Genomic DNA, 27,066 nt, shown 5'->3' with positions numbered 1-27,066 from the left:
GCTCCTTCGCTGTGGTTTTTCTTCCCTGCAGCCCCCACTTCCCCACCCCAATGCCTGTCCCAAACCCCTCCCAGGGATTTTTTGCCCCCACAAATGCCCCCCACACCTCACAACCCCTGGGATGCACTCAGGGTCTGCAGTGCTGAGAACACCCAACTTGCTGCACCTGTGGATTTAAACACCACGTCCCAAACAAGTAAAAACTGCCACCCAAATTCGCATTTTTCCCCTCTCCAAGGGCGTCCTCCCCACCCCAGGGGCTGTCAGGGCTCTAGGCAAAATAGGCATAACAGAAAATATTGACACACATCAGGACAATGGCGTTGATGCCACAGACACGGGCCCAGAATGGGGGTTCCATGGTGTCCTTGAGAGCCATGGCTGGGGGTCCCATGGCCTTGGGTGGCTGCTGGGTGTCCAGGCTGGCTGAACAGGAACCTGGCACAGAAATACAGTGAGTGTAGGGGACAGATGATGACCCCAGGGACAGCCACCTCCTGGCAGGTGGCACAGTCCTGGGGAAACTGAGGCACAGGGTGTCAATGCCACCCTGCTGCCCATTACAGGCAGGGATTGAGAGGCTGCCCCCCCTGCCTGAAACCCCTGAGGACACACTCACCATCGGGGGGTCCCCGGGTTGTGCCACACACGGAGGGCTGGGGGGGCTCCCGTGAGAGGGTCCACCAGGTGAGATCCTTCAGCTGGAAACCAGAGGTTTGCTGGGAAAACCCTCCCAGGGCTGAGCCCACCACGGGGACCCCCCAGCAGAGCTCGGGGTGCACAGGGTGACACCAACACCTCTGGCTGAGGTCGGGGATGCCCCACTCACCTGTGCTGGGGGCACTGGGGAGGTCAGCAGGCTGCCCCCCACCACGATGGCAGCTGTGACAGCGGCCAGCAGCACGGCAAAGTGCAGGTAATGGATGTCAGCGAGCAGCCACGGCCGCTGGTCAGGGACCCCACAGAGGGGTGTGGGGTGGGCCAGCTCCAGCCCCATCCTGGCCAGTCCCAGTGCTAGCCCTGCCATCAGGCCCCAAAAAGCTCCCTGCAAAGCCAAGGCTCACAGTGGGTGGCTGGACAGGGATGGTCACCCCACAGCGGGGACAAACCCCGCAGGAGCTGCCCCCTCCAGCCAGCCCTGAGCGGGGGTGGAGTGCTCCCTGTGTTTTGGGGCATGGCCAAGCCCTGGTCCCCCCTCCAAGGGGATGTCCCCTGCCAGCTCTGTGCCACCCTTGGTGGCCATGCAAGGCAGCAGCTGCATCCCCCTTTAGGCTTCCCCCAGCTCCCTGGGGAGCACCAGCCAGGCTCAGTTCTGTCCCCAGCCCCTCCAGCATCGCCTCCTCCTTCCTCCCGCAGCCTGCTGATCCCCACTGTGTCCTGGGAGCAGGGCAGACGGGGAGGTGTTGGTACCACCCCTGATCAAGCTGTCCCCAGGGCCACCCCAGCCGTGTACCTGCTCATTAGCTTGGGGCCAGAAGACGGCCAGGATGAAGACAGCGGTGACAGGGGGAGCCAGGTAGCTGGTGACAGCCTGGATGTACACGTAGAGCTGGCCACCGCTGGAGCTCTGCAGGATGGGGATCCACACCACGCTGAGGGCCACCAGCACCACCGTGACCACCCTGCGAGCGGCAGCGAGGTGCTGCAGGTGACACTGCTGTCACTGCCCTGCACCTGCAGCATCTCTGTGCTGGGTCAGGTCCCAGTGCTGGTCCCAGTGCTGCCTGGGGATGCAGGTGCGTCACTCACTGCTGGTGACATCCCCAGGACCATGGAGGATGCTGATTGTGCCACTACCTGCTCCATCTCAGGTGGGCAAACACTTCCCAGGCCCCTGCCCAGCCCTGGTGGCTGCTAAATTGGACCCCCCAAAGGAAAACACCAGGTGATGGACACTTCCACTGTGAAAAGCCACCAGATGCAGAGCCTGGGTGCTCTGGCCAGATTTGGGTGATGCTCTCAGCACCGCCATGTCCAGCCAAGGCACCCAGCTGGGGGCTGGGGACATGGGCTGAGCTGCCCCACGCTCAGCTCCCCGGCCAGGCTGTGACAGGGGGGTGTGTTAGTCCCCAGCATCACCCTGACCCCATCCCTGCCCAAATCCCAGCCACACCCCACAGCATCACCCTCCTCTGAAGCACAAGGCATTGGCCAGACCCCAGATTTTGGGCCCAGCCTAGGCAGGACCCATCCCAGAGCTGCTGTATTTATAGCTCAGCCCAGCTTATTTACAGCTCCACAAAATTCCTACATCTCCATCTGCTCATCTCGAAAAGCAGAAGTAAGAAAAAAATAAAAGAAAAATAAAGCCATGAAAGCAGCTCTAGCTTGGAACTCCTACTGCTGCCTGGTGCTGCAGGAAGGGGAACCAGCCCGAGTGTAAAATGCGCGCCCTGATCCATGGGGAAGGAGAAACCCCTCTGGAATATCTGTGAGCCACAGAGGACAGAATCAAAGAATGATGAAATGGTTTGGATGGGAAGGGACCTTAAACCTCATCTTGTTCCACCCTCTGCTGTGGGCAGGGACACCTTCCACTAGACCAGGCTGCTCAAAGCCCTGTGCAACCTGGTCTTGAGGCTAAAAGATCATGGAAAAGCAGGAATGTCTGAGTGAGGCAGGAGCTGGGTGTGCCGGGTGGCCGAGTCCTGCTCAGCCGGGCAGGGAATGGAGAGCAGCACCCGGCACAGCCCGGGCTGGGGGAATTTGGGAAGGATCAGCTGTTTGCATCGCCACACCACAACCTTGGCATGGAGCAGCATCCAACACCAGCAGGAGTTTCCAGCCAGGCACCACGGCTGCAGCAGGAGCTCAACCCCCAGGTCCGGGAACTGGGAGCTCTTTCCCACCTCACAATCAAAGCCCTTTCCTCAGGGCTGGAACGAGATGAACTTTAAAGACCCTTCCAGCCCAAACCATGATCCCAGGATGTGGCATCCCACCCTGGAAGGTCCGGGGGCAGTTGGGACCCCCTGAGAGCTACTCAGGACCCAACCCATCTTTCTCCACGCTGGCAGGAAAACCTCAAACAGGCAGCCTAAACAGCTTTTCTCCCCTCTCCCAAGCACATTTCCTTGTCTCTATCCCTGCGATCCGCAGCGTCCTGCTCGCACCGATCACCCGACACTAAGTTTCCCGAGAACCACCGCAGCAGCGACTCCCGCCCCGGGCGGGCAAAGCCCTTCGCAAACATTCAATTATCCATCCTCGGGAAAGCTGTCCTGCCTTGTCACACCCTTGTCACCGGCAGCGAAGCCAGTGCCAGGGAGGGGCTAAGCAGGCTCTGAGACAAACGCCCCGCTTCCCAAGGGGGAGCATGCGGGACCCCAATTCCCCGGGATCCCTGCCCATCCCCTTCCCACCCTCCGGAGATGGAGGATGCCAAGAAACAGCTGCTGCTGCAGCTGCTGGTCCAGCCAAGCCTCCGCACAGCCCCGGCACAGCCCAGCCGAAGCCCTGACCCAGATTCGCTCCTTGTTATTGTCTGCCCTGGCCGAGGACGCTGCCGGCGCCGTGGCACCGTGCCGGGGCGTTGCCCAGCGCTGACTGCGCCGCCCCGAGCCCCGGGGCTCCCCGCCGGCACCGCCACCGCGGGAGGGGCCGGGGATGTGCGGGCAGCGCTGCCCTGTGCCACCCGCCGGAGCTCCCCCGTGTGTGACCTCGGCCGGGAGCAGCCGCGGCTTCCCGGGGGACCGGGCAGGAGGCGACAGGGAGAGGCTGCACCGAGCGGCCCGTCTGCATTTCCAGCGCTTTCATCCATAAAATAATCCAAGGGCTTGTTTTCCTTGCATAAGCCAGGCTGAGTGGAGGCACTCTGCAGGCTGGACCGGCCCCACCAGTCTCCCCGAAACCCCCGGTGTCCCCGAAACCCCCGGTCAGTACCGGCCCACGAGGAGCAGCTCCCGGTCACCGGCCCGCGGCCGCAGCTTCCTCCAGATGTCCATGGTGAAGAGAGTGCTGCTGCTGTTGAAGATGGAGGTCAGGGATGACACGAGCGCTGCCATCATCACCGCGATCATCAGACCCCGCAGCCCTGCGGGAGAGAGGGAGAGTCAGGGAGCGGCTGAACCGGGAGGGATGGGATAGGATAGGATAACCCCGGGATGGTGCTTATCCCTCTGCAGCCACACGCTGGGATCTCCCCTGGGGCAAAGATGGGATTTGGGAGCATTCAGCTGCACCCCTGGATGCCGGGACCTCATCCAAGCCCTGGCAACAGCCCCGGGGTGCAGCAAAGCCCGCTGGAGATGGAGTGACCCCCTCGCACCCACCTACCGCTGGGCATTAGCTCGACCACCAGCTTGGGGTAGGCGATGTTGGAGCAGCCCACGGCGGCCCCGCACACACGGGCGCACTCCTCAGGGTCCACGCAGGCCACGGTGTCTGGGGGACAGAGGCAGGTGACACATTGAGACCCCTGACAGGGTGGGGGCAAACCCTGCGCCCCTTCACCCCCCTCATGCCCCCTCCCACTGGGCAGATAGTGACCCTTTGCTGTGGCCACGATGCCCAGACCTTGGCAGGACACCAGGAGGAGAAGCAGGGAGCACATCGCACGTGGAAATCCACCTCTGCCTCCCCCACCTCATTCCCACCATCAGCTCCAACACAGCAGGATCCATCCCGCCCCTCACCTCCCGCTGCCCACACCCAGCCCGGTGCAGGTTGGATCTATTCCCACATTAAATCCAGTGACAGCTGCCCCGGGGGGATCTCCAGAGCCCCACCAGGACCTGGGGCCACGGCCGAAGGCAGCAGAGCCCCGGGTCAGGCACTGCCCATCCCCACCCACGGGGCCAGCCGGGTTCGTGCACCGTTGTGGCAATTTCCTGGGCATGGGCAGCACCAGCAGCTCCCGGGATTTGCATGGCAGCGCGCCAGGACCATCAACACCCAATTATTTCTATGTCTCAACGAGCGCTGAACTCTTTTTTTTTTAATTGTTATGCTCATAAAATATTGAAATGGATGGAAATTAATGTCAGGCATAAATATGGATGGGCTGCCCGGCTCTCCAGGCTGAATCCGCCCAGCGAGGAGCACGGGGACGGGCACGGGTGATCCCTGCACAGCACTGGGAGCATTGTCCTGGTTCTCCTGGGTGGTGACCTCCACCAAAGCAGGGTGCAGCCCTCAGCCTCCCAGTTTGTCTCAAACACCAGTGGTGACACTTTGGGACTTTCCATAAAGGAGCGTGGGGCGCGATGGGAGCACGACTTGGTTGTGGGCAGACCACAGGCCGTGCTCAGCACATCCCAAGGATGCCAAAAAGCCCAACGTGGGCCGCCTTTCCCCAAGGTCAGAGTCAGCGCTGGGGCTCCAGTGACTCTGTCCTGCAGCAGCTGTGAGCAAAGCTGCCATCAGCGCTCTGTGCCTCAGTTTCCCCTCTCTAAAACACCACGTTGTGCACGGCTCCATGCAAATCCTTGGTGGCTGGAGGGTGGAAAACGTTCCAAAGGGCAAGGCAGTGTCTGGATGTTGTACTCCAGCTGAAATGCCTACCCCAGGCCTCAACTCTACCAATGAACACTTGGTGGGACCTCAGAGTGAGTGGGAAGCAGGAGTCCCCAAGCCAGGAGCAGTGTCTTACCCCACTGCCTCACTTTTAGGCCCTCTGCTAAAAATGGAAAATTAATTAGGACCTTGTAATTAATGCTTCCATCTGCAGGAAAAGGGGCCGTGTCTGCAGCAGGTGCTGCCTGTCCAGCTGGATCCACCTGGAGACGCCTGGAATGGTGAGGACCAACCTGCTCAGCCACAGAAACCTGTGACTGCACACAGGGGCTGCACCCAATTTGGGGACTAAATTCAGCTGGGGGAAGAAGCCCCCGGGGTCTGGAGATGGGGGACCCAGGTGTGGTCACCCAGTGTGAGGATCAGGTGATGCTCCAGGTGTGGGGCTCTGCCACCCCAATCCGCCCCCACCAGCAGGCTCTGGGAGCCAGCGCACGCCACACGATGGCCAGGATGCAGCATTCACCTCACATGCAATAAATCATTAGCGCTCACACCCCGTGGAAGAGTCCATGAATGTCCTGGCACAACAAAAACAGCTGGAGCGAGTGGCTGAGGTGGTGACAACCATAACATGCTCCTGCCATGCCACACACCCACACTCCAGCACCGATCTGGGCCATCTCCCATCATACCCAAAGAGGCCCTGGGTGCTGGCTCAGTGCTCACCTCTGTCCCATTTGCTGTCCCCATCACTCCCAGCAGCGCTGGGATTTCACCTAAAACGCCCAGGTTTGGTTCCAGCTCCCTCAGTCTCTGCTGCACCAATCATCGACCAGGCCACGGTGTGGGGATGTCATCCCACCACTGGGAAATCCCTGCAGGGTCAGCACAGCCTTTCCATGAAGTCACCAGCTCCACCTGAAACACCTCCAGAGCTGGTATTCTTTGGGAGCATCAATCTTCCCCGTGTTGATGTGACACTTGGGGACATGGTTTAGTGTTGGACCTGGCAGTGCTGGGTTGGACTCGGTGATCTTTTCCAACCTTAATGATTCCATGATCCCAACACACAGCTGTCACATTCCTGTGTCCCCCAGCCCCACTGCCACCTCCTGCACAGGCCAGGCCAGGGCTGGGCACAACCCCACGCATGATTTGTCACTGTGGGACAAGCAGGGCCACTGTGGCTGCAGAGAGGAGCACTTTGATGGCCGAGCACCCGGACAGACAGGCGGCTTCGCCTCGGGAGCCTGACTCAGGCAGGGCCCTCATTTATCCGGCTGTGAATCCAGATGAGCCACACCAACGCCAGGGACAGAGACACAGCCCATGGCACTTTCCTTTTTGCATTGGTACAAGAATCTGACCCCAATTCCTGAAATTCATCTTCAGCTGAGCTCCCTAGAGAAAAGCTCAAGAGAGCGTCCACATTTCTGGCTTGTGAGGACCAACTGGTGAATCCAGGGTGGGGTTTTTTGTCCATCTCACAGTTGTTAATGAAATCTGTCATAGCAGGGTCTGGTAATGTGACCATGAAAATGTTGCAAACCCTATAGAGGAGAGAAGGGGACAGAACAGAACAGAACAGGATAGAATAAATGTTTTCATTTGGAAGAGCCCTGCAATAATCATCTGATCCCACTGCCTGACCAATTGAGGGCTGACAAAAAATGAAGGGTATTGTCCAAACGCCTCTTAAACACAGACAGGACACCTCACTAAGAAGCCTGTTCCAGGAGATGTCTCCCTAAAGAAATGCTTCCTAATATCCGGTCTAAACCTGCTTCTGTGCGGCTTTGAACCGTTCTGGCAGCTCCCACCTGGTGGTCACCCGGGCTCCAAGCTCCTGGACCAGCACAGGAGGGGTTAACCACAAGACAGAGCTTTTTTCCTGGAAAATACTGACTTACCAGCCGGCACACCGGGAGAGGGGGCAATCTCAGAGGAGAAAGACTTTTTTCAAAGACAAAACACCCAAAGCCCTCCGGAGCCGCCCAGGACCCTCCCGCACCCGCACGCTCTGGGGGGCTCCGGGGTCGGATCCGCAGGTGTGAGAGCGCATCAGCCGAAAGAGTTAATCGGGCTGGGCAGGGAATGTGTGAAGGCAGCATGTGACTGCAGGTGGGGCAGGGCGGAGGGATGAATCACTCTTTTCCTTTTCCTCTTTTCACTTCTTGCTGTTACCTGTCCGGCCCCGGCACTGCGCGCTGGCAGGAGCCCCGAGCCGTGAGCTGCCAGGGCGATGCACAGGAGGCTGAGCGAGAGCGTTCGCCGCCGAGCAGCCCCCCGGCTGACCCGCTCCTCCAGGAACGAGAACCAGGGACGGCACCTCGGCCGAGAAATCCTGCTCTTCGCTGCCCTGCATTGAGCCGCTTTTCTCTTTGTTTCTTTCCCACTTTTTATTTCACCCGGTGTTAGCGTTGTCTTGGGAGAGCGGAGGATGAGGAGAGAGCGGACCCGGGGGTGAAGGACCTTTCTGGTGCTGTGGGTACACCTGGGGCTGTCTGCCTCGTCACGCGGCCCCTGCTGTGGGAAGCTCCGCGTTTTCCTTGCCTGGAGCCCTCTCGCCGCGTGGAGCCGGGAGCAAGCCAGAAACCAAACCCTCCTCCCCGGCAGGAAGAGCTCCGGCGTGGCAGGAGCCGTTGGAAAAGGGAGCGGTGCTTTTCCCAAGCTGCGCATTGGGCCGGGGAGGGTGAAGCAAACTGTGCATTTAAAGACTGGAGAATAATTAATTCTTCATTTATTGCCGACATCCGGCGCTCGCTGGGGGCACAGAGCTCCCTCGGGAGAGGGGACCGGCGTGCGGGGTCACCATGGCTTTCTCCCAGGTGCAGTGCCTGGACGACAGCCACGTCAACTGGAGGTCCAGCGAGTCCAAGCCCGAGTTCTTCTACAGCGAGGAGCAACGCCTGGCCCTGGAGGCACTGGCTTCCCGTGGCCCCGACGCCTTCTATGAAGTCCTGAAGAGGGAGAACATCAGGGACTTCCTGTCCGAGCTGGAGCTGAAGAAGATCCTGGACACGCTGGAGACTTACGACCCCGGCTCCGAGTACATCCCGCGGCACGGCAGCAGCGGCGGGGACAGCGAGGGCGATCGGAACAGCCAAGGGGACGAGCAGGACGTGGCCCCTTCCCTGGAGTACTGGCCCCAGAAGTCCGACCGCTCCATCCCACACCTGGACCTGGGCTGGCCCGAGACCATCGCCTACCGCGGGGTCACCAGGGCCACCGTCTACATGCAGCCACCCATCGAGGGCCAGGCGCACATCAAGGAGGTGGTGAGGAAGATGATCTGCCAGGCTCAGAAGGTGAGGTGTGCCGCGGGGACAGGGCAGGATTGGCCCCAGGGCGTCCTGCTGAAAGTCCTGTCCAGCCGGGCAATCCCTGTCCTGCGGGAAGCTCTGCCCAAGCAGAGGCAGCGAGGCCAAGTGTGCAGGTTTTTCCTTGTAACCAATATTTGGGGATGGGGTTTTGCTGAGGATGCTGCTAGCCTGGATCAGCACTCCCTGGGAGCAGCACAGCCCTTCCCAATATCCATACGGCAGCATCGTTCATCCCAGGGTGCCTGTGGGGAAAACCGATGGGGAGAAAAAGGGGTTGAGCTGTTCTCCAGCTGTGAGCCCATGGTCCCAGCCACTCCACAACCGTTATTCCCGGTGTGACAGCATGTGACAGGGCACAGGAACCTGGGATTGTGCTCTGGCTTCAGGCCCTGGGTCCACCAGCTTCCAGCACATGACCCTGGGGTCACGGCCTGGCCTCAGTCCTTGTGTCCACCATCCGTCCAGTCCGTGACCCTGGGACAAAGTAGTCAAAGCTTCTGGTCTGGCACTGACACACACAAAGATCAAGTTTGGCCCAAGATGGCTGCGGTGCTCCAAGCTGCTTCATCCTGGCTTTCAGAGGAAAAGGATGAGCTGGTGAGTGGGACAAGGCTGGGCAGATGCTGAAGGAATTTGGGTTGAGACTTGTCCTCCCTGTGGCGTCAAACCAAGGAGCAGGGAGTGGGGATGCCTGAGCATCCTTCCCGTGGGCAGGAGGACCAGGGAAGGAGGGAGATGGTGCCATGTGTTGAAGGTCAGCAGAGGTGGGCAGAGGTTGTTGGTGTTTCCCAGTGACCCAGCCCCGGTCAGGATGTGCAGCAGGGGTTGGTACCTGCTGGTTTCTCAGTGCTTTGAAGCTCTTTGAGTTCTGTGTGTCTGATACTGTGAGACCTCCAAAGAAGGAGCTTCCCAACCCGGAGCATGTTCCAGCAGGGAAACAGGGAGATCCTGCCAGGGTATCTGTGGAGCAGAGGGGACAGGCTGGGATGAGTCGGGTCCACCTGGCTCCTCCAGAGGCAGTGCTGGGGTTTACAGATCCTGGTAGGAGAGAGGGAAACCTGTGACATGCAGCCAGCAGAGCCTCTTCAAACCAGCTCAGGCAGAAAAATGAATCTCCCAACACAACCAAGGCAGCAGGATCACGGGAATGGCTGATGGGGGTGTCAGGGCTGCCCCACTGTGGGCAGGAGGCATCTGTGGTCACTGTCACCTCACGAAAGTCAAGGTGACTTGTCCTCACCTGTGACATTTTCCCCCACCAAAATGCTTTGCAGCGAGGGGAAAGGGAAGGGAGAGCTGACATCCCATGGGATGGAGGATGGGAGAACAATCCCACAACAAACAATGTCTCATCTTCGGGTCTTTCCGGCTGCCTCTGACTCGGGCTTGCAGCTCCCGCCTGGCTTTGCCTACTCACCGCTTCTCACCTGCCCCCACGCAAACGGCTCCTCCTGACTCATCCCACACCCTGCTCCTGCTCCAGAGCCGGCGGCTGAGTCAGGCATCGGCACTTCCCCACCTCCCCTGGAGCCTCTCCAGGACACAGGGATGTGGCCATGGTTGATGCTGCTGTGCTCATCAGCCATACCTTGATGCCCCCTGAGCAGGGCTGGGCTCTGCCTCCCGGTCCAGACAGTCCCTGATTGTGGGATGAGGCATGGTGACACCACTGGTGACATGCAGGAGCCTGCTTAGAGCTTATGGCACCTCAGGAAATGTAGGGATGGGTGAATGCTTCATCCTGCAGGGTCTGGGGATGGCAGGAGTTACAGGGGCTGGAAAATGGGGTTCTTCCATGGTCTCCTACCCCGTATTTGAGGACAGAAGTCCCTGCAGCTGAACTTGCTGTCACACAGTGGAGCCCAGGTGACAACTTGTAGGTGCTCCTAAGGGTGGGGGACACTGGGCTAGACCACCCTGCCGGTTTCTGCCAGGGCTTAAGGTCTTCACAGCAGCTCAGAGGTGAAAAGGTTCGGCTGAAGAAGCCGAGAGCGGACAAAGGGACCGTCCTGCTGCCACCATCAGATGTCACACACACTGTCCCTGTGCTCTGTCCTCCCTGGGGAGATGCTGCTGAATTGTCCCATCCCAGCAGGCAGTGGAAGCGCTCTCCATCCACGTGCAAAGGAGTGCAGGCCTGGGAGAGGTTCACTGTTCCCTGCCAGAGGGTGACCCTTGCTCCAGACGTCGTCCCAGCCGCTCGCTCTGAAACGCTCCCGGTGCCAACCCCCAAACCCCGCCGTGCGAGTCACTGTCCCAGGGCCAGGAGAGCAAAGTCCTCTGGCGTTGGCCCAGCAGAGTTCAGAGCCCATGAGAGCACTGCTGGTGCAGGAAGGTCACGCAGGCAGAGCCGGCGTGAGGAAGCCGAGGGCCGTGAGGCCGCTCTGAGGGCCAGAGGAACCCTGCTGCTTGCAGGAATGCGGCCAAATGCTGCCGAGTCCAGAGCCTCTATCCCAGGTGTGCCAGAGAGGGAGATGCAAATGATCCCCTCCTCTTTCTGGGAATGAATGGGAGAAAGGAGAGGCAGGTTCCTGTGGCCACGTCCCTGCTCTCCCTGAAAATCCCATCTTTGTGGCCAACAAGCAGAGGTGGTGAGGGATGTGGAGCACCAGCAGCTTCCCCCCAGAGACCTTCACCAGGTCCAGCCATGGCACGGCCATCTCTTCCTTGCTGGGGATCCCCTTGGGCTGCAAAGTTCACAGGGTGGACCTCAGGAACAATTTCTTCATGGACAGGGTGGTCAGGCACTGGAAGGAGCTGCCCAGGAACGTTTGGTGTCCCCATCCTTGGAGGTGTCCAAGGAATGACTGGATGTGGCACTCGGTGCTCTGGGCTGGGGACAAGTGGTGATGGGTCCAAGGTTGAACTTGACAATCTTGGAGATCTTTTCCAACCTTAATGATTCTATGATGGGCAGGGAGGAAGATCTCTCTCCTCCTCTCCTCTTGGCTCCCTCTGACCAGAAACCAGAGCACAAAAACATTGACCTGGGCCCAAAGCCACTGGAAAGAGCAGTGACTCTGACCTCCTCTCTGCACTTGAGGTTCCAGGTTGGGATTGTGGTGATATAATTACCCTGAGCAACTTCCAGCGAAGGTTGGGAGGCCCTATTAATTACTGTTTACAAAATCTTCTGCTGTTCCTGGATGAAAGGGTCGACAGGGGAGAGCAATTATTAATGTTACTTGTCCCACCTCTCCTCCATCCCAACATGCTTCCTCTAATTGTGCCTTGGTGCCTGCCTAATTTATTAAATGCCCACGTGGTGCACCCCAAAAGTCATTATCTGATGATTCATAGTGAGACAATAAAGAGCTGCAACTTCCTCTATAAAACATGATCCTGCAGTTCATGTGCTCATCAAAGCTGTTCCAAAAAATCCCAACAGCATTTGCCCAGTGTCCAGGGGGATAAAATGCTCACTGCTCCTCAGGGTTTTGGGACCCAGCACCTGCACAACTGCTGTATCCAATGGATCCTGGCAAGATAAGCTTCACCTGTGTGGGCACTGGGAGCCTGCAGCTGTAGATTTAGGGCTGATTTACTCTGCACCCTCCAGGAGAACAGCAAAGGGACGGCAAAGCTTCCTGGGATGATGCAGCAGCAAAAGGGCTCCAGGAAAGGGAATGTCCCAGCACCAAGCACTGCCCTGGCAGAGGTGACAGGGACAGAGACAAGCTCACTCCTCACAGCCAGGTGGCACAGTTTGCTCCAGACAATGCCATTCCCCAACCTGCGAGGCAAGGGGCACACAGGATTTCACTGCTCTGGAGCAGACAGGCCTCCATTCTTTGCAGATTATCCCTGTGCCAGGCTTTGGCATCCCAGGGCTCAGGCACAGGCAGCCCAGCAGCAGATTTCACCTGGACAAGGACAGTCACCACGTCGGGAGCGCTGCCAGCACCGTCCTCGCTCTCCCGGCCCGCCTCACACCAGGGCAGTGTTGGCACGCTGGCCTGAGATCCCGGTGACAAACCGGGGCCAAGCCTGTCCTGCAGGCAAGACGCGGTGGGGAGGGAAGCGGGAGCTGAGCGGTGACAGGATGCACCAGCTGAGCAGGAGGAATTGGGTTGAAAATGTGGGCGACTGGGTGAGAGCTGGGCTCCCTCCCCATGCCCGAGCTGGCCACCCTGGACCACTGCCTGCTGTGCCCTGGCTGCTCACCACCCCTGCGTGAGCAGGGCTGGGGGTGGGGACAGTGCCCTGCCCACAGCCCTGCAAAACTCCTTCACATCTTCAGAGCCACAGCTGCGAGCCAAGGCCTCGGGAATGCTGGGACCACAATGGGAAAATGCTCTTTTCCCTCCAAAATGAAGGTCAGCGCTATTCTCATCCCCATTTTACAAGTCCTCAACTTTTCCTGGGGAAAATACAGCGCACGGGCAAAGTGACGTGAACATGGAGCATCAGTGTCAGAAGCAAATCAGCTGCCACCAAACCTTTTTCCTCAAGCCAGGCACACACTGTCCCACCACAGGTGTCCCTTACCCAGGACTCATGGAAGACAGCTCAGCTCCTCCCCAGTTCCTTGCTGAACACGGTAAATCCAAGCCCAGAGCTCCGAGAGTTAGCTTTAAACCCGTCCCACTTTGCATCCATACAAATCCAGCAGCTGGTTCCTGCCTCAGTTTCCCCACCAGGACAAGGAGGATGAGCAAAACACATGAATGGATGCACAAGGGAGTGAGGATTTAGCCTTTCACAGCAAAACCTGGTGCGAGGCTCTTGGGTGAGGATAAATGGGAATTCACTTAAAATCGACTGGCAAAGCCATGAAGTGCTCCCTCACCTGGCTCGCTGGCACCTCCCAAAACACTCCTGTGTGGTCAGGACTGGGGACGCCAGGGTGGCAGCGGGGACAGCAGGGCTGGGGCTCCCCACACAGCCTTGCTCTTCCCCCATCGCCTGCAGAAAAGAAAGGGGAGAGCCAGCAGTGTCATAACAATCTCCTGCTTAATTAAAGCTCTCCACGTCCTGTGGCACAAAACTAATTAAAAGGCAGCTCGGTGCTTTGAGAGCTCTGGACTGGATGTGTCTGAGTGCGCAAGCACCCAGCACCATCCCAATCCCTTCCTTCCTGAGGGAGGAGCATCTTGGGGTCTCCCTGTCCTGCTTGGCTCAGCCACGTGCTGTGGCCAGCAGGGCCCTCCTGGAAGGGTGAGTGGCCAAGAGCACCCATCTGCCCCCAGCCCAGGGCACCTCCAGAACAGCCACAGAGATGGGAGCACCGGCAGGTTTCCGACCATGGGACAACGACAAGCCAGCACCCTGATGACAGGACTTTTCCCTGGGATAAGGGAGGCAGAAATCCCTGTGGAGCTGCCCTGGGATGCTCAGCTGTCTCCAGCCCCTCTGCCTGCCATATCTCATGAGCTGCCGCTCACCACCACGGGTGATGCCATCGCCAGGAAATCAAAATCCGTGGGCTCAGAGCAACCTTTGGTGCCCAGTTAGACATTCCAGTGCAATTCCCAGTGTGGCCCAGATCCATTATCCTATCACCCATGGGACTCACCCTGTCTGTGGCTGGGAGAACAGCAAACGCCCTGGGTACAAAGGCAGCTCCAGCTTGTGGATATTGGTGACGCTGCCGTGTGACAAACACAGCTGTCACCACTCAGGGCCTGGCACTGCTGTCCTGGCTCAGCTCCTTCCATACAGCCTGGGAGGAAGGAGGGATGCTGTGCAGGAGGAGCAGCACCCCGGGCTGCGCAGTGAGACCAGGACAGATGGACACACCACTTAATGGTTGGGCTTGATGATCCCACAGGTCTTTTTCAACCTTAACCATTCTGAGATCACTGTGCACTGCAGGTCTCTCCTTCTGGTGATCCCTGCAATGCTGACAACCAAACTTCTCAGCCAGAAACTGGACTCTGAATTTTGTGAAGCTCGTTAAAGGCAGGAAGGTTAGATTCACCCTCAGTAACTAGTTTTTCATGAGTTTATTATGCTATAAGCCACCACTGAAATTGTTAGGGTTGCAAAAAACATCTGAGACCATCAAGTCCAACCATGAACTCAGCACTGCCAGGGCCACTATTAAACCATAGCCCCAAGTGCCACATCTACCTGTCTTGGAGATCAAATTTTCCACAGTGACAGCAGAGGAGTGGGAGTGGGGATTTCTCCTGTCCACTCTCAGACTGTCTGGAGCTGGGGGCAATCCTGGGCTCCCCCACCCCAAATCCCAGCCTCCTACAGGGAGCACATTGCTTTGGCTCTCACAAAGCAAGCGCTGACTCTACCTTGGGTTGTCCCCAGCCATGCTACCCAGACTCATCTCTCCTCTCCCCTCTCCAGGTCATCGCCGTGGTCATGGACATGTTCACTGATGTGGACATCTTCAAGGACCTCCTGGACGCCGGCTTCAAGAGGAAAGTGGGAGTCTACATCATTTTGGATGAGACCAATGTGAAGCACTTCCTTCAGATGTGTGAGCGAGCCCACATGCACGCTGGACACTTGAAGGTAGGGATGACCAGAGGTCTGAAGCCAGGGAACCTCCTCCAAACATAGGCAGATAATCAGAGTTATCAGCTCTGCTCCCTCCTGCCTTGGGGAATCACAACCCCCATGGCTAGAAGAGTTTAGTCCATTTTTCCTGTAGCCAAAGCTGGGGGTGATGCCCAAATTCAGGAGCAGCAGGACGGAGGGGAAGGGGTGAGAGGCGGGGATGTGGATTTGCAGCCAGCAAAGCTGCATGCAGAAAGCCCAGGGGGCTGCTGGTACCCAGCCAGTGCTGGGATTGGGACAGAGACGTGTTTGGGGGGTGCAGCCCCACAAGGGTGGGCACAGCAAAGCCCAGGGCAAACCTGTGAGCTCAGCTCCTCCTGGGGAATGAGCTGGCAAGAGGGAGGGAGCAGCAGATGCTGTGCCAGCGCCAGATCTATGCTGTCACCAGCTCCCTGCCTGCTGCTGCCCCAGGGGCAGGACCGGCAGCAGCAACCTCCGGCCGGTTCTCGCGCTTTCAGGCTCTCCCGCAAGTCAGAGGCTGGAATTAAAAAACTCGATTTTCCCCTTTTCCGGAGCCTCCGCCCCAGCACAGGGCCGGGAGCAGAGCAGTGAGACTCCCACACTGCCTGAGGCCCCAGCAGCTGCCAAGGATGCCCTCACTGCTCTCGTTGTGCTGGGCAGCACATGCTGGAGGGACTGATCTGCCCGCACATGCCGTGTTCTCCGGCCACAGATGCACATGGAATCACTCCTGTGCACCAATCTCGTGTAAAACCAGGGAAGGCAAAGCACAAGGGGGGAATCCTGGCAGTGCAGGGGGTCGTTCGGAGGGGGCTTGGAGCAGCCTGGTCTAGTTTAAGGTGCCCCTGCCCATGGCAGGGGGTTGGAATGAGATTTAAGACCCCTTCCAATCCAAGCCAATCTGGGATTCTGTGATTCCCCTTCCATGTCCCTGTGTGAGCAGGGGGTCCAGAGAAAATCACCTGTCACAGAGCTCATGTGAAGGCAGAAGAAGGGGCAGAGGAGAGGACAGGGGGTTATTTCAGCCTCAGGAGCAGCAGCCAGAGCGGGGACCCCCACTCCAGCCACAGGACAGTGCCAGGCTCCCCCCTGGGCACAACGCTCCCATCGCCAGCATCGGATGCAAACACACCAAAGCAGCCCCACGGCCTCACTGGGGGCTTGCAGACCCCCCTCTCCTGGCCACGATCACTCAGCCTCGCCTGTTGCTCGGCAGAAACGTGATGTTGCTGCTCCTGACGTCAGCTGGCCACGTGCCCGCTGCCAAATGCCCGCCGGGAAGGCCCGTGCCTGGGCAAGCTCCCCAGATTTGCTTACGGTGAGGGCCAACCCCTGGCTGAGCAGGAACACGTAGGAGCCACGACACCCTCACACCTGGCTGGCACGAGGTGGGGTAAGCGGGGGCTCAGGGACCCCCACGCGGGGAGCACCGGCTGGCCAAGCCCCACACCTTCCCCAGCTGCCGTGCCCGCCGGCCTGGCTTAATTGCTGCTCCCAACAATTAAAGCAAACACAGCAGAGCTTTTACCTGCGTCCAAACTCCCTGAAGAGTCTGGGATCCCGCAGGCTGCTGCCGCTTGAAGACCAGAAAAGCCAGCGCTGACGCACTCCGGTGTTTTCCTGCATTAGCAGCCCGGTGGCAGGACTGGAAAAGCAGGAGAACATCTGCAGAGCTCGGCAAATGTCTAGAAGTTGGGATTTGCCACATACTGCAGCCAATTCGCTGGCACGGGATGCAGGAGGAGGTGAGGAAAGTAGGGCAGAGTCTGGGAGCTGCTTCGTAAGCCAGGAGATGTTAACGAAACGTCCCTCGTTATCTCGGTGCCTTTGCTGGCAATTAGCAACCAGCTCGGGCAAGGCGGGCGCTGCGTTGAGCAAGGGCTGCCTGGGGAGTGATTCACCCACCCCGGCTCCTCAGCCATCCCGCTGCCTCGGCAGGGATTAAAGAAGCAGGGTTTACTTAACAGCAGTGATACACCAGGAGCCAGGAGGAAAAGGGACCGGCACTGGGTCCCTGAGAAAAACCCACGGCTGCTCAGAGAATTTGGGCAAAGGGTTGTCTCTGAGTGGGAGATCGATGCCCAGGCTGGTGATGGGCAGAGGGTGAAGCCTCAGGTGTCAGCTGCTCTCCCAGCAGCCCCATGGGTAGAGATAACAAGGGACAGGGATGGGAATTGCCATCCCAGCCTCCTTGCCAGCCAGCTCCCAGCCCCCTCAGTGCAGCACACTGACAGAAATTAGGGTGCTCAGCAGCAGTTTCCCCCCAGCCATAGCAGGCAAAAAGGAAAATGCTATGAAAAAATTCAAATACACCAAAAAACCCTCCAAAATTTCTCTGTTCAGTGTATGAAACTTCTCTGGAAACAGAGTCAGGAAAGCTGTTGCTTTCACATCATCTGCACTGAATCCTCCTGCCAGGTGTGGGGGAGCAGCGACCAGAGGTGCACCTGGGCTTAGAGCTGTGCCCAGTCATGGTCACAGGGAGAGAGCCCAGGAAAGCAGATGAGGAAGGCTGGAGGAGGGGAAGACAAATATTTTTGATGCTTTTCTTCAAAAAATGAAACACACAGAAAAACAGCCAAGGAGGGCATGACCCAGTGATGACACAGAGCCTTTAGCAACAGCATTACCAATATCCCAGCAGGAACAGGAGGAATGCAGGAGCTTTCTTAAGAAAATATTTTCTCCCCACCCAAAAGGAGCCCAGTTGCCGTAGAAGATGCTATCTGCTCTGCTGTGGAATGTGTCCAGAGACAGGAGCCAGACTGGAGATAAAAAAAACACCAAACATTTTCTCAGAGCCAGGGCTGCCCCACCATCCCCGAGTTCCCTGAGGAGGAGATCCAAATCCATTCCAGGGACCTGCTCCCACATCACCGGGTTTCATTTCCCCAGGGTGACAAGATGTTGCTCCACTGCCTGATTTCCCACCAGCCCCTAAAAGCAGGACTATATGCCCAAATTTAGGAGCACAGCAAAGGGGGAGTGTGGTGGAGGACAAACCTGCTGCCAGCAGGTCCACGTGGGCTGTCCTGGGGTCACCACCTGCCCCTAAAAGCCCCTGTAGATCTCCCACTGGAAGCAGTTGTGGAACCTCCTCTCCCATGGTGGCGTTTGCATGGATTGCAGGAGCTGGGGAGCGCTTGGCAGCACCATCACACAGCACTCGCCCACGGACACAGGGGCACCGAGTTCAAGAGATGGCAAACACAGCCTGGCACACAGGCAAAGCAGGAAACTCTCCAAGCTGAGTCCATGGTTCACTGCGTGGCCTTGGCCTCCTCTGAGCCGGCCATGAAGAGCGTTCCCACTCCTCAGAGGGGCTGTGGAGCAGCCCCAGAGGGGCTTTCTAGGAGGGGTGGATGATGCTCTCACACCAGCCCTTGGCTCCTGCTCACACCTCTGCCTTTCCTTTGCAGAACCTGCGTGTCCGCAGCACTGGAGGGACGGAGTTTTTCACCCGCTCAGCCACCAAGTTCAAAGGGGTTTTGGCCCAGAAGTTCATGTTCGTGGATGGGGATCGAGCCATGTGTGGATCCTACAGGTAAATCAGTGACATCTCCTCTTGCCCATCCCCTGGAGGTGTTGGTCAAAAGATCGACATGAACCCACGTGGTCCAAGACCCCAGGACCCCATGCCAGACTTGCTCTCCTCCTCCTAAACTGGGAGATGATTTTCCAAGCAGATTTGGAGTGGGCCCCAAGGGGTTCCCACTACTCCCTACACCGCCAGGCCTAGGACACTCGTCCATCTCTGAGGTGGTGGGACACACCAAGCGTTTCTGTGCTGATGAACACAAGGAAGGACCAAAGCACCAACTGCAGCCAGTCCCAACTCTCACACCAACCTCAGCTTTTCCAGTCAATTTCCTACACAAAGTATTTTTCAGTTTGTTCAAAGGAAAACTTACTTTGGTAAAAAATAGACCAGCCCTGGTCAGGTTTCAGGTCTAAAAGACAGGTTTTATAAACATGGAGCTGAAACATTTCCTCATTTCTGGCCATAACAAATAATAAATCCATTTAAGAGTCATTTTTTTTTAACTAACCCAAACAGATCAACACCAAAGTAAAAAACTGGCCCACTGCAAATGCCTTATATTTTTACTTCAAGTCCCACTGTGCTCAACACTTCAACCCTTCACTCTAATTTGGGATGGAAGCTATTTCGTCAATCCCATTATTATTATTATTAATGTTTACAGTGAGATCACGTCCCTACTGGCACCATCAGTCCCCTGGGGAAAGCCAGGGCTGGGGAGAGGTGTTATTTACCAGCAAGTGCTCAGAGAGTCTCCAATGTGTTTCTGTTTCAGCTTCACCTGGTCCGCGGCAAGGACAGACCGAAATGTCATCACAGTCCTCTCGGGCCAGGTGGTGGAGGCATTTGACAAGCAGTTCCAGGAGCTCTACCTCATGTCCAAGGGGGTGAGCCTCAAGTCCATCTCCATGGGCGAAGAGCCCGAACCCGAGCCTGTAACGCTGCCCTCCGTGGTGCCAGTGACCCCCGCCAACGCCGTGGTGAAGAAGCTGATAAACCCCAAATATGCCCTGGTGAAGGCCAAGAGCGCTGACCAGATCAGCAAGACCTCGTCCGAGAACCAGGACAAGACCCAGAAGACAGACAACAAAGGCAAAGCACTTCCCGAGGGCCAGGGGGGTGACCGGCACGGTGACATGGCAGACCTCTCCCTGCTCATCCACCCCGGCCTCCTGAACCTGGAGAAAGCCAACATGTTTGACTACCTGCCCACCTGGGTGGAGCCTGACCCCGAGCCTGGGAGCGAAGTCTTGGGCTACATCAATATCATTGACCCCAAGGTCAAGAACGTGAAGCTCTCGCAGATGAACCGCATCAAAGTCTGCGACGTCTCCCAGGCCAGCGCCCAGCACCGGCAGATGCTGAAGAACAGGGAGATGGAGGCCAGGAAGAACTCAGACCATGAGCCACCTCTGCTGTCCCCCAGCCACAGACAGATCCCACAGCCCCCCATAGAAGCTCCTGCAGCCCCCACTACCAGCCCCATCGAAAGCATCAGCTGGACAACGAGGCAAGCAGGGACATTTGCCACTTCACCGTTGGGCCACCACTTGAAGCCACAGGAGGAGTCCTTGGAGGATGTCAAGCCTCCAGTTCCAAAGCCAAGGACCGTCCCTGTTGGTGTCCTCATGACCAAAGTCGTTACAACCTGTGACAGCAGCACTGCCCTGGAGGGTGACACACAACCACCGCTGGCCGACCAAACGGGTGTGAAGCAGGCGCGGGAGGAGAAACCCAACCGAGCCTCAATGGAGACCTGCCACGTCCAGCCAGACCGGCCAGTGGCAGCACCACAAGAGGACAAAGGGCCTCCCTGTGCCCACAACGGGCTGGGAGAAGAGGAGGAAGAGGAGGAGGAGGAGTACATCACCCTCAGTGACCAGGAGAGCTACTCCAGCAGCTCTGCTGACCACAGCTATCGCCGCTCCAATGCCTCCTCCATCTCAGACGAGTACTTCGAGGTGAGGGATCGTTACGGGCCCCTCCGGAGAACCAACTCGGACGTCACCCACAACGGGGAGATCCTTCCCATGCAGAGGAAGCTCAGTGACCCTCACATCAGCCGGGGCACCTTCCTCAGCCCCCTGGGCAGCCTCCCGTCCCTGAAGCACATGCGCTTGGAGGACATGACAAAGAGAAGGAGCAACGCCGTGGAGATCAGGCATGTGCTGCCCCACAACATCCTGGATGGCAACAGCTCCTACCCCAGCAGTGCTGCCCAGGTAGGACTTTTTGCTATAACCTTATGTTTCTCCACCCTACAAGGGCTGCAAACCTGGAAGTGACCCAGTCAGCTCAGCCGAGGCGCAGTGTCATCCCGACCTTTGGTGTTGTCCTAGATGCTGAGATCAGACTTCTCATGTAGGAGAATAACACCCTGCACGTGGCCCTGGTCACCCAAGAGGTGACCAAAGAGGTGGTGGCCACACCACAGCTCTTGGTGTCCAGCAATGGGGAGGAGTTTGGTGATTAAAGATCACCCCACAGCACTGGGCTGGGGACAGAGCCCAGCAGCTCCAGGCACAGCTGTACAGATGTGCTGGGACTCGCTGAGCTCCATCCGCAGTGGCATCAGGTCCAGCCAGGGACAGACTGTGCATGCAGGCGTGTCCTTCTCAGGCTTGTTTTCCAGCGCCTTGCCAGGGTGATTAGCATCAAAGGGAAAGCGCTCGGACACATAATTAGGCAGAGCAAGACAGCGGAGAAACAGGGACAGCAACATCTGTGGGCGAGTGCCACAGTCAGCAGCTTTGTGGCTGATCCACGAGTGACGCCAGACCTTGTCACCACGCAGGGCCAGCACCCTGCTGCAATTCCATGGGAAGCATGCCAGAATCCCAGTGCTGGGAGCACAAGGTCACAGCAGCATCCCCACCGGAGCATCATCCCACCCAGGCAGGGGTGATCACACTGTGATCCCCCTGTTTCCACCCAAGCTCTGCAACCTCTTGCACCTCTGCCAAGCATTTTGGTTTCTCAAGGCTCCCCGCCTGCTGTTTTTGGGGCATTCAAACCCCCAGGGCTAAACCAGCAGCTGAAATCACTGAAACTGCCTGGGGTTACCCTGGCTGAGCATCTAATCTGTATTTACAGGGAATTAAATTTACTATCCCAGAGTCCACTTGCTTCTCCCTTCCCAGCCAGTGACAGGGAGCTTAGAGCTTTAATCCTCGCACATCAAATACCCCCGAGCCCTGCAGGGCAAGGAGCACCGAGCTCTTTGATGCTTTGTGACCCAGGTCCCAGGTGCCACCTTGCTGGGGATGGCTGGGTACGCTGGTGTTCCTGCAGTAACTTGTTCTGGCCCTTTGATGAGAGGCAGATAATTAGCACAGCATCAGGGTTAGGAAAGCCAGCATTCGGTGGAGAGGTGCAGGGAAGAGTTTCTCCCATGTGTAAAAGTAATAAATTGAAGTAACCCTTGATTAACTCTCGAAAACTCAAATCTGATGGGAATCGCCATCAATTCCCCCAAATGTTTTTTTTCAGGGTCCGTATTTCTTATGTCCTGGCCCATTGTCCAGTGTGGCCCAAAACACAGGTGGAGGCTCACTCAGGGCAAACATCGTGTTTTCCATGTCATGGAAACCGATTTCTCTCTCAGTTTCTCTCTGGAATTCACCTTCCCTAAATACACAACCCCATTCACACCTGGATGCACAGCAGGCTCAAGGAGAGTGCCAGGGACACCTGGGTCCTCGCCTGTCCCTCTCCCACCTGCAGAGCCCCTGCTCCTGTACAGAGCAGAGGTTTCCAGACAAGCCCCCTCCCATTCACCCCTCAGTGACAGCAAAAATCCCCACCCCCACCAGTTCCACGGCCACATGGGGGGCCCTTACCTGGGTACAGGACCCTGCTGATCATCCCTGGCATGATGATGAGAAACAGGGGCAGCATCTTCAGGTAGCTGGCCAGGATGGAGCCGGCCTTGGCGTGGCTCAGGTTTTTAGCAGAGAGTGACCGCTGGACGATGACCTGTGGAGAGCCAGGCAGGAGGGCTGAGCAGCACCAACATCTATTCCACATCAGCCTCTTCCTTGCCAAACTGCATCCCAAACGCTGGAGCCACTGGGCATCAGGCCCAAATGCAGTGTAGACATGCACCCAACCCACAGCAGGGTTCCTCTCCAGACCAGTAACAGGTTGGGGTTACACCGTAGCACCAAAAAAGCCCAGTGCAACCACAGCAGCAACCATTCCCCACCACCACCCTCCCCCCTCTTGCCCCTTCTATCCAATCTCCTCCCCAAAGAGTGCCCACAATGACATGGAAACCAAGTCCAGCCTCCTCCTCCCACAGCTCCTCTCAAACCATCACACCTCAAAGCTCTGGCCAAGCTGTGTCCATCCACAACACAGCCACCCCTTGGGTTTTGAGGCAATCCCTCTTAAATAGGAAACATCCATAGGAATTGCTGATTTAAAAGAGCTCAGAGTCTCTCCAAAGGCTTCCAGAGAAGTGCTCAGCACTCAGCAGGATTTAGGCACTCCAGAGCAAGCACTGGCTCATTCTGCAGGCAGGCAGGAAGGACAGGGTGCCAGTTCCTGGGGTGGGATACTCGGGAAAGCCATGGCTGAACTTCTTCCCAGGAGCCAGAGCATGTCAGGAGCCACAGGAGCCACCACCCAGCTCAGGCACATGATGAGCTCAGAGGGAGAAAAGCTAAATCATCCTTAATCCTTCTCACCTGAAGCCATCTCAGACCTTAACACTGATTTTAAACAGCTCATTAAATCAATCTTGGGCTACCTAAGCTAAACTGCTTTAACACAACCCTCCTGGTCAAAGCAGGAGGTGGCAGCTCCAGGGCCAGGGAGGTCTTTGGGATATTGGGACTGCCTGAACACCGAGCTGATGCCAGCAGCAGCACAGTGAGGGTCATGGCAGAGGCAGGGCAGGTTGGCACAGCCTGCTCTGCAGCCTCCTGGCCCCAGCTCCTCCTGCCATCAGCACCTTGGCTCACCAGATCCCACCTCCCCTGGTACCTCTGCACAGGTGCAATCGCGCCTCCAGATCACGGCGCAGGCACACCCAAAGAGGAGATAAACATCTGGTGACCACAGCCGTGTGTTACAGCCTTACCCAGGCCAGAATTAAGATTAATGGTGCTCAGACCTGACCCAAACATGTGTCTCAACCCAGCTAATGAGAGCCACCCCCGCAGTGGTGTTGCAGCTCACTGTTGTCTCCTGATCCCACCTCCTCTCCCAGCCCTCCATCCTTTCATCTGATCCTGGCAGTCACCTCATCCCACAGGTTGGGTCTGGGTGACTGAGTGCTCTTTGGGCCTGACATGAGGGCTTGGATGATTAAAGTGCGTGTTTAGGCTGCTGCTGGAGAGAAGGTGTTGAGATGCCTTGTCCTGGATTTCCTGGCAGGAGGGACTTGGCTCAGGACAGCCCTCAGACTGCCAGGGCTGCTTGGGAAGCGGCTGCTGAGTGCTGGGAGTGTTTGGTACCAGAGTCAGAAATCAGAGGAGCAGCCATGGTTAAGACTTGAGGCAGTTTTGAGCTGCCACTGAATCTGGGCAAGGGACCAAAGGACAGAGGGATTTGTCCCTGAGGACCATGCCCTGGTGAAGAGGTGCCCTTACAGGGAGCAGCATCCTATAAAACCCAGAGCTCACTCCTCTCTCTGCTCTTTCCCAAACAGGGGACGCACATCTACCGCTACCGGCCCAGGACCCCCGTGGGCAGAGAGCAGGGCAAGGAGGTCTCCTGCTCCCCAACGCACGAGAAACCCCTCGGGGCCACCAAGTACCGAGGGGATGGAGCAGAACCCAAAAAGACCATTGCAGGCAGCCAGCCCTACTGGCAGAGCAAAGCCTTCAGCCCCAGCAAGCCCACGGCACCGGGCCACCTGCCCCCAAACAACCCCAGAGCATCAGGCAAACGCTTCACCTCCCTGCCCGAGAGCCAGAAGCCAGCCGAGGAGATGAGGACACCGCTGGGCATCCCGCTCTCCAAACTGTCCCAGTCCAAGCACCTCAAGAACAGGGTCGTGGGGGCCCAGGGTGCTTCTGTGGACTCCAAAAAGCAGCCCCCTGAGACTAGTGGCCAGAAGGACCAGTAGGTGCTGGTGACAGTGGCCTTGCAGAGCTGGTGGAGCCCAGGCGCCGCCGCGTTCCTTGGGGCAGGGGGTTCTTGTTTACATTTACCTGGTCGGTGCACCAGTACCACGTGGCCATGATGGACAGCCCAAAAGTCATCCCAGTCCAGGGCAGATCTCCAGAGACCGGGTCTCGGAAGAGGTGCATGGCATCTGCCCTGGGCAGGTGGCAGGTAGTGTTGGGAACAATCTTGGATGGCACGGCCTTTAAATAGGCCTCTTCCAGGTTGGGGTAACCTCCGATCTCGTTAAAAGCTGGAAAGCATCGTTGGGGGAGCTGGTTAGAGAGGAGTGAAACCCGGTGGTCCGTGGGATCAGCTGGCAAAACACTCCCCAGCTCCTTAACCCTGCCTGGAAAGGGAGGGATCGTCCATGATTGTGTTTTCTTCCAGTTATTTAAGAGACTCTTCTGTTATCATTTTGCACAGCAGGTCCCACTGCAGTCTGCCCTCCCTTCGGAGGGTGACCCGTGTCCTGGGACAAAGACTCCTCGAGGGACCCACCTCTTTTAACCTTGTACTGTAAAAACAACCTGTTCATTAAAGCTCCCTGGTCCCACAGCAGGAGAACCTCGCCTAAGACTATTAAAATGCAAGATTAGGTGGCCTTGGACTCAATAAACTGCAGCTCAAGGTGCCTTGGCACAAACGTCCAGCCAAACATTTTCTACCCCCCTGAGCATTTCCCCAGCACCCCCATGTGCCCCCATCCCCAAACCTCCAGCAACCAGTAAAAGAAAAATAAGAAAAGAAGCCCCTTTTCACTGCATTTTTCCTAGGAAATGGGATCCAAGGTCTGAGCCTGAGCTCTGACAAGGAATATGTGCCTTCAACAAGCCCTTGCAAGCCAGCCCCCAAGCCCTTGGCAGCTGCCCTGTGCTCCTCCTGCAGCGCTGCCAACCAGCCTCGGGCTCTGCCCTGGCTCCCCACTGCCTCCCTGCTCCTGGGGGGCACAGGATGAACCCGCCTTGCAGCTCCCCCGGTACCGTCAGCGGGAGAATTTTGGAGCCAGAGGCATCACCGTTTGGAGGAAGGGATGGGAGGCACCCACCCCACTCCCCCTACACCCCACGGCCACCCACGCAGCAGCCTGGGGAGATGAGCAGGGAGGGGCATTGGCACCCCCAAACCCGTGGCAGCTGCTGATGCTTGGGAGAAGAGAGGAGGCTCCGGAGGCCTCACGGAGGGAAGAGTCAAAGCAAGATCCATGAGCATCCCTTGTTGGATTCCCCACATCTGGTCCTGCTGTCACATCCTGGATCCCTTCCATCCCTGCAGTCCAGACCCTCACTCTGTCCCCTCCAGTGCAGCAGTGTGAGGTGGGAATGTGCTCCTGAGCAGTCTCCCTCCCTCAGGACCGTGCCCATGGGTGCTGCTGCCTTTAGACCAAGAAAAATCCCTCAGGCATCAGGCACTGGGACCACCAAGTGCCAGCTTGAGCAAATCCCAATTTCCAAGCATTCATCCCCTTCCACTGTCCTCTCCTGCCTGAGAACAGCACTCTCCCTGCAGCCCTCCCATTTCCATGACCAACCTACAGCCCTGTCCTCATCCCAGAGCGTACCCCTGACCTGAGGCTTTTGGGGAGCTGGCAAAGGGGCATCACCCATCATACTCCCCCTTGCAGTCCATCCCCCTGTGTTTCACAGGGAGTCAGCATTTGGGAGCTCCTCCTGCTCTTGTGCAAGAACCCCTGGCCCCCCTCCAGCGCTCGGTTTATCCAGGCGCCAGCTACTCCCAAGCTTTGCATGGGCGTTGGGCACCAACAAAGGCTCTCCAGAGGCAGAGGCCGAGTGCTGAAAGCAGAGATTTGTGCCTGGGGGTGCGGACCTGCTCCCTTCCCAAAGGTGTTCGCCAGCAAGTCGTGGCACCTACACCTGCCAAGGAGGAAGAGCAGGGAAAATCCCTCCAGGCAGCAGGAACTCAGCTGGCAGATGCTGGGATACAGCCCATGGGCTCTGCTGGGATTAAATCCCTGTGGTGAATGGCAAGTGGGGGTGGGATGGCCCAGTCTGTCTCATTTGTGATGCCAGAGCTAGGCAGAGCCATCACCAAGGTCTCTGTTCAGCAAAGTGAACTGACACAGGGGAGGGTTAGATGGGATATTTGGGAAGGAATTCTTGCCTGTGAGGGTGGTGGGGCCCTGGCACAGATTCCCAG

At 57.7% G+C, this 27,066-nt stretch overlaps 2 protein-coding genes across 4 annotated transcripts in view; one reads left to right on the top strand and one right to left on the bottom strand.

Annotated features, from left to right (window-relative positions):
* Positions 1-16: 16 nt before the first annotated feature.
* SLC5A10 (solute carrier family 5 member 10) overlaps positions 17-27,066 on the bottom strand; it is a 38,508-nt gene continuing 11,458 nt past the window's right edge. For 2 of the 3 annotated variants that reach the window (XM_039560238.1, XM_039560239.1), the window contains 8 exons: positions 24,957-25,162; positions 22,638-22,773; positions 4,276-4,383; positions 3,883-4,033; positions 1,454-1,622; positions 830-1,045; positions 612-701; positions 17-367 (listed from right to left, as the gene is read on the bottom strand). In XM_039560238.1, the coding sequence (XP_039416172.1) occupies positions 272-367; positions 612-701; positions 830-1,045; positions 1,454-1,622; positions 3,883-4,033; positions 4,276-4,383; positions 22,638-22,773; positions 24,957-25,162 (1,172 nt within the window). In that variant the 3' untranslated portion in view covers positions 17-271. The remainder of the gene's footprint in view (positions 368-611; positions 702-829; positions 1,046-1,453; positions 1,623-3,882; positions 4,034-4,275; positions 4,384-22,637; positions 22,774-24,956; positions 25,163-27,066) is intronic. The other variant, XM_039560240.1, reaches the window with a different exon arrangement.
* On the top strand, positions 7,628-25,513 carry FAM83G (family with sequence similarity 83 member G). Its single transcript, XM_019281598.2, has 5 exons — positions 7,628-8,765; positions 15,084-15,251; positions 18,677-18,801; positions 19,574-21,020; positions 24,452-25,513. Exons 1-5 carry the CDS (start codon positions 8,271-8,273, stop codon positions 24,869-24,871), a joined length of 2,655 nt encoding a protein of 884 aa, XP_019137143.2. The 5' UTR covers positions 7,628-8,270; the 3' UTR covers positions 24,872-25,513.

This window comes from Corvus cornix, chromosome 14 (assembly GCF_000738735.6).
Source record: "Corvus cornix cornix isolate S_Up_H32 chromosome 14, ASM73873v5, whole genome shotgun sequence".
NCBI classification, from domain to species: Eukaryota; Metazoa; Chordata; class Aves; order Passeriformes; family Corvidae; genus Corvus; species Corvus cornix.
This window is presented reverse-complemented; position numbering and strand designations above follow the sequence as displayed.